Source organism: Larus michahellis (assembly GCF_964199755.1).
Source record: "Larus michahellis chromosome W unlocalized genomic scaffold, bLarMic1.1 SUPER_W_unloc_1, whole genome shotgun sequence".
NCBI lineage: Eukaryota > Metazoa > Chordata > Aves > Charadriiformes > Laridae > Larus > Larus michahellis.
Window position 1 is genome coordinate 732,097 of NW_027435888.1, and position 6,652 is coordinate 738,748.

The following is a 6,652-nucleotide window of genomic DNA, read 5'->3' on the forward strand; positions in this document are numbered from 1 at the left end:
CCGAGGCACAGAAATCCGAGCGTGGGTTTGTTGGACTGCTGGCAAATTGAGCGGGGGAACAGACTGTTTTCCAAACAGTCAATTTCCATGGCAGTCCTGTACAGAACTCGACTTTTAAAATAGGCTTTCGTGCACCACTAGGGTCTCATCACTTCTCAAATGTCAGTTTAACATGATAGGCCTGCTGGTTAAGGACTCGTCTGCTGCGACATGGCTCAGGACCACACCAGGGCCAGCAGCGCTGCTTTCTGCATCCCGTGGGGACGCTGGGCAGAGGGATGGGTTGGCAGGTCCCGGCACAAGGTACGTGTGTGGGACGTCAGGGTGACTCTCGCCTGGTTTTTCCCAGCAAAGCCCCAGCCGGTGCCAGCCCCGAGCTGCGGGGCTGTGCTCTCCGCACCCAGTTCATGGAATAAATTTGTTGTGTTTCATCAGATACTGGTTTTGTCTGCTGCCAGAGAGGGAGGGGAGGCCGAGCCAGGGCCACGGGGGCCGCTCCCCCTCGCCCACCCTCCGCCTGGGCTGCCGGGAGGAGCCGGGCTGGCCCCGCCGCCACAGCCCAGCGCCATTGCTGACAGCCCCAGGCTGGAGACCTTGTGGGGCTGGGAGGCGGGGCCTTCCTGAGGCCTCCCCCAGCCGAGTCTGCCTGAGGCTGCGGGGCCTGGCCATGGCAGAGCGCCACAGCCTCTGAGCACTGCCGGCCCGCTTGCCCTCAGCCTGCGCTGCTGGCCCCGGCCCCTCAGTGGGCCCTGCCCCACGCCGCCGTGGGCCCTGATGCGGTGTGGAGGCCGTGATGCCATCTGCTGTGGTAGATGCCTTTGCGTAGCAGGCACCGCCTGGCCCCGACCATGTCTGCTGTGCATTATAAGTTCTTCTCCAAGCTGAACAATGATATAGTCACCTTCGACGGCCTCCACATCTCCCTCCGCGACCTCAAGTGCCGGATCATGGGCCGTGAGAAGCTGAAGGCGGCCAACTGTGACCTGCAGATCAGCAACGCCCAGACCGACGAAGGTGCGTGGGGGCGCGGGGCCTCAGGGCAGTGAGGAAAAAGCATGTGCTTCACTAGGTTCCCTTAAACATGGGGTTGCCGAAAGGGGCTTTGCCTAAAGGGCCGAAAGGGGCTAACTTTCCTGCTTCAAAGAGCATCAGTTGTGTGTGGCAGTGACACGATCCTCCTCTAGGTAGGTTGTGTTACAATTTGACCTTTGTAAAATGCGTGTAATCTTTTAAACTTGGTACACTGGTGGCACAGATACTTAGTGAAGGTAAGGGTGTTTTCCATGCGAAAACACCAAAATACCCCAGTGGTTTTCAGAGCACAGCTAGAGAATATGTTTTGGTGTAATATGTATGAATGCCAACTTTTTTGGTTTATATGCATAACCGTTACTTCCAGTTGTTATTCGTCAGATGTAGATGCTTAAACTCACCTTCAGGAAAAAAAGGGAAAAAAAAACCAGACAGGGATTTTCTGCCTCAGTGGGATGTTTGGAATTCCTATATGCGGACATACAGTATTGCATTTTATACCTTTGTCTGTGCAGCAGTGATGACAAAATGTTGAAATGATCTTGGAAAGAACAAAGTGAAGCTTGAGTGAAGATGGCCTCCTTATTCAGATTTTTCTGAGTACTCCAAGCTCTTACAGTTCAGTAACTGCTACTTTTCACAATGGAAATCTAGTAATAGAAGCAAAGCTAGTATGAGGTAAAAGTAAAGAGGATTTTAAAGCTCAGTGGAAAAATATGAGATGATGCTTTTAGAGATGCCGGGAAGACAAAGGGATGGTTGGGACCTATTTTACAGAGGGGGTGGGGGGATGTCCTCTTCCACGCTTACTCTAGAGGCGTGTTCTGTGAGGGCAGAATTCCCTTCAAAAAGCCCATACTCAAGAATAGCGCATTTAAACTTGCCTCCTTTTAATTTGATCTGAATTTCTTATCATAGATGTTCTCACAATATCGTGGTAGAACAGTAAACTCCAGAACTCAGGTTTCTTGAGTACTCTTTCCTGCCCTGTAACATTCTCTCAAACCCCTTGGAGAATGTGCTATTCCGCTTATCAGGCAAAAGACAAAAAAGTATAAAACCAAAAATGGGACTCTGAACGCTCTTGGGTGATTAGTTTTAAGGAAGAAGAGTGCTCTTCTAAGACTGTCTCTGCAGCTCGGAACTTGCTCGAGTTCAGTGTTACAGCACGCACTTGACGGTTTTAGTAATGCTGTGATGCGATGTCTTCAAAACAAACTCCTGCTAACTCCAAGGAAGTCATGCCCATAGGAAGAATATACTGAAAAATGATGCCTAAATTGTCAACTATTCCTATTTTGGGTCTGATCCCTGAGCAAAATCTCCCTGACAGAGCTTGGCTTGCTATCCAGTATCTTTGGTTTTCAGGCCATCGTTCTGCAAAGGTAAGGGCTTTTAACCTTTGAAACTGTAGGCAGATTACGGGGAATGGCTGCTGGTAGTGCTTTAAAACAGTTAGTCATATCCAGCTGGTGTAAGTACAATAGACAACCATTCTCATGGGAAGGGCTTTGCATTTTAAGCTTGCTCAGTCCAAGTGTCTCAGGTAGTAAGGGCAGGTTTTTTTGGGTCGTATGTAAAAGGTCAGAAGGCTTTCCTCCGTTTCAAAAGACTGACAGGGTGTAAGCCAAGGCAAAGCACGGGTAGCGTCAGGCACACACTGTTTTCTAAAGGCTTTTAGAGGCTGTCTTCGTATGTAGTTTTGTTTGAGTCTCTCTGCTCTGCAAGAAGGGAATTGAAAGAGTTCCCGTCCCTTCACGTTTAATTCAAAGGAGATGATTAGCTTCAGAGGGGAGATACCACTTTAGTTTGAGCCAATTCTGCCCTACTTGTGAAAGCAAGCTCAAAAAAGGCCAAAAGTTCTGTGATGCAAATTCTAGCACTGCCAGTTTGGGTTCCATTCAAATGTAAAGCACTGAGAGGCCGAGAAGTGTGGTTGTTGGTGGAAGATGCTCCAAGACAGAGATGGCAGGGTCTCTTCTGCGTTCCGTCAGTCTTGAGCACTGGTGGCATTAGGTGAATCGTTTGAGTTAACAGCTATGGAAGCAATGGCGTTTTCATGCTTTAGCTCGGTGCCTGTTTTGTTGCAGGGCAAGCTAGACAGACTTTAGACTCTGGTTTATGCAGGTGAGACTTTGCTGTGGGTTGTTCTGCTCCGGAGATCTGTTGGCTTTGTAGCCTAACAGAAGCAAAAGCAACTTGAGTTAGATCAGGACAGAACCTCATGCATTAGCAGACTCTCTTTTAGTGACCATTGAGACCGTTTTGCTTTTTAAAAAAGGAGACAAATTTTGTTGTCTGTGTTTGGTTCTCAAACCTGAAGATTTCTTGCAATGTACTGTTAGTGTGTTGAGACGATAAAAGCTGTTGAGACGATGTGACATACAAAAGTTTGCTTTTCTATCTGTCAAGGGATTCTCTGAAGTGCTGTGTAATTACGTATTAATCCTTAATCCTTAATCCTTATGAATGGACTAGGGTTTTTTCCTGTGTTTCTCTTGTTTTCAGAATACACAGATGACAATGCCCTGATTCCTAAGAACTCATCGGTGATTGTCAGAAGAATCCCTGTTGGAGGAGTTAAAGCTACCAGCAAAACCTCTGTTAGGTAAGTATCCATAAACCATTGTATTCTTTCTAAGGGGTTTTGGTGTGATAGCTTTTTAAATTTATATTAGTTTACAGGGGCTTTCAGCTTGTATCTTTCTTGTTAAAGCTGCTGTTAATTTTTGTTGTCATGGGCTAGATTTTAATGTGTCTGCCCCAAAGCAGGCTGACATTTTTAGTGCTGTTGGGACATGGGGTTCACACTCCACCAATTGTAACTTTTCAGATGCCTCTACTGGGTTTGTTCTTGGGGCTGATTGTTCTGAGACCCATGGTCTCTACATGGATCTCCATACGGAGAAATTCCTTATTATATGTGTTTGCTTTTATTGCTTTTATAGTACAGGCAGATACACATTGTAGTGTCATCTTAGGCTTTGTTCCCATCTCAGAAGAGCCTGCGTCTCAGTGTTTAACTATTTCTTGCATTTGGGCTGGAGGGTATTCTTACGGCCCAAATCTGGGTTTTTTGCATACTAGCTATAGAGGAAAGACCCAGGGTTGCCAGCTGGCGAGCAATGCAAACAAGAAGTTTCATTCATAAAGGATTCCTAGTAGTTTCCTAAAGACAATGTCCGTTTAAGGCAAGAGAAAAAGAACAGTGTCCTAAAGCCTTTTGTGTGAGTACGATGAAGGAATAGTTAATCCTTTCCAAACTTGAAACTCAGTAAGCAGTTGAGCGGGTTACCAAATGTTACTAGTTATCTTTCTAAGTCTGTTTTTACCCTAAGCCGATGTCTGTGCTCCAGGTTTTAATTCTGTATTCCTAAGATTTACGGAGGACAGAGAATCGGGTGTATTGATTAAAATTACAGATGCTCAAATGCACTCCCGACTACAGGATTATTGCTGTCATTTCTGCATTCATACAGACCCGTTCTATGTCAGCTACATTAGCGTTGTTTGAATGGTCATATTTTCCGGCCTTCTTAAAGATATGCCTCTCCCCCACAATTAAAAGATGTTATTAAATTGTGGTTTTGCCATGTCTTTCTAGTGTTGGTTCTCAACAGAGTAGAGTGATGAGTTACAGCGTGTCTCGCACGAACAGTACAGCAGCATCCTGGTACTCATGAAGTGTCTGCAAGCAAAACCCCCTGAATTTACATGGCTCTGCATGTCAGCTTTGGGCATGTTACTGCCGTAGTTGTTGCAGTGCTTTCAGGTACTCCCTAGTAATTCTGGAGGCCACAGAGTTGTGCTTCTAAACACTGGGGGTTAATTAAAACGTGTATGCTTAGTGCTGCGTTGTCAGTGCATGCTCCGTTTCTGATTGGACGGCACCCTCTCCTGGTATTGTAATGCTGCCCCACAATGAGAGGATAGATGCTGCTAGCTTCAAAGATCAGGTAAATACCTGTACGTGGGAATAAGGGAAGAACGGCACTGCTGTTCTAGCATTGACAATTCACCAGGCAGATGAGCTTTCTGCTCCTCCAGCTGGAAACATTGCAGAAGCCACTGCAGAGTGGCTAAAGTTTGGGAATGATGAACGTACGCTGTAAGGGTGGAGAGGCCTCCAAAAACGTGTTACTCACCTCGTAGTATGTTCTTCGAGGTAAGTGGATGAAGAAACCATTGGGTGGTCATTGACAGTGTTTCCTTGTACTTGCTCCCCTTCGGGAGCTGTGTGGCTGTAATTGTGAGCCTGGTGGTGGTCTAGCAGTGGCAGGAAGCACGAGCCTTTCTCTTTGTACGTGAATTCCCCAGCAGCCTTTGAATTGCCTCTGCGATACGGATCAATGAGTATGTGGAATCTCAGCAAGTTTTCAAACGTAATAAATGGTTCTTAAAATATTGTAGCATTTTCAAGATCATCTTAAAACAAATTCTGGCAATCGAGGCCGCTATTTTCTTTTGTCACGGGACTCCTCAATTGAACAAAATTCTAGAAACTGCTGTCGTGGTGACATTTCTACTACTATTTTGAATCCACATAGCATATGTAACACGTTTAGTGGCTAAATATGGTAGCCGTCTGAGCACAGTGCTTGGGCTTCCACAAAGAAACGCTATCGTAAAGACTCTGCTGCTGACATTTTTGTTATGTCTTTGTCGGATGACTGATTTCTGGTTCACTTAAGGAAAGGTGCACTTTGAAGGGTCTAGACCATCACCGTTCTGGCTTAGAAACTAAAGTACTGTGTATGGCCCTATTTGTGATACTAGGGATATACAGACTGGCTAACGTTACCTTCCTGTTTTGATGGTTGGTTATTTAAGAACACAAAATATAGTACAGACATGATGGTTTTGTTACTTAGGTAGCAGAGACAAAATACCTGAGGACTTCCTCTTGTGCTGTTGTGTTCTGTATCTGTAAGTCTTGGAGGAATTTGTGACAAAGGTGAAATGTGATTTGGGTTTTTTTTTTCTTTGCACTGAGTGTACAAGAGAGAACAGTTTATGTATACGGATAAATTTCCACATTCAGTAGACTATCAGAACATAATGTTTTGACAATCCGTTTTTATAAGCTGTTTTTGCTGCTTGATGCTGGGCACAAGTGCTTTATTTTAAATTCTGATCACCTTTCTTTCTTCTTCTAGAAGTCGAACTGAGCCAGTGAGTGGAATATCAAAAGCGGTATGTAAATTCACAGTCTCACTTTTTTACGTTTGGAAAAGGCGCAGCATTTTTCTTCAGGTTTGAAAACACTGTCATTCGGCTGCTGTAATATAATGAAGTAACACAAGGAAATACTTGACTGGTAATGGTCTAGATCTTGATTTGCCACTTGGGTTGAATGCTATGCGTAACTACACATTTCAAAATAGTCCCTACAGTATAAAAATCACTATTTGGTGGGTTTCATTTTTCATCTTTATTTTAAGTACTTCACTGCTGTGGTGTGAGGCATTACACTAACCCTGGACCGCTGGATCTGATGCCTTGATAAGCTGTTAGGATCACCTAAATCTAGAAACAGATGAACTCTGGCTCTGTGTTCTGTGAAGAATGCAGCCTCTGATGCTCATGGAATAGTATCCAATCAACTTAAAATTGTAAGCTT

The 6,652-nt window shown here is 45.1% G+C and overlaps 1 protein-coding gene across 1 annotated transcript; it reads left to right on the forward strand.

Annotated features, from left to right (window-relative positions):
• Positions 1 to 848: 848 nt before the first annotated feature.
• On the forward strand, positions 849 to 6,291 carry LOC141736692 (E3 ubiquitin-protein ligase RBBP6-like). Its single transcript, XM_074571250.1, has 3 exons — positions 849 to 1,014; positions 3,541 to 3,640; positions 6,189 to 6,291. Exons 1-3 carry the CDS (start codon positions 849 to 851, stop codon positions 6,289 to 6,291), a joined length of 369 nt encoding a protein of 122 aa, XP_074427351.1.
• The last annotated feature ends 361 nt before the right edge of the window (positions 6,292 to 6,652 follow it).

Coding starts and splice junctions, on each gene's coding strand:
- LOC141736692 (XM_074571250.1), top strand. CDS start 849: ATGTCTGCTGTGCATTATAAGTTCTTCTCCAAGCTGAACAATGATATA. Junction 1,015..3,540: donor CAACGCCCAGACCGACGAAG/GTGCGTGGGGGC, acceptor TCTTGTTTTCAG/AATACACAGATGACAATGCC. Junction 3,641..6,188: donor ACCAGCAAAACCTCTGTTAG/GTAAGTATCCAT, acceptor TTCTTCTTCTAG/AAGTCGAACTGAGCCAGTGA.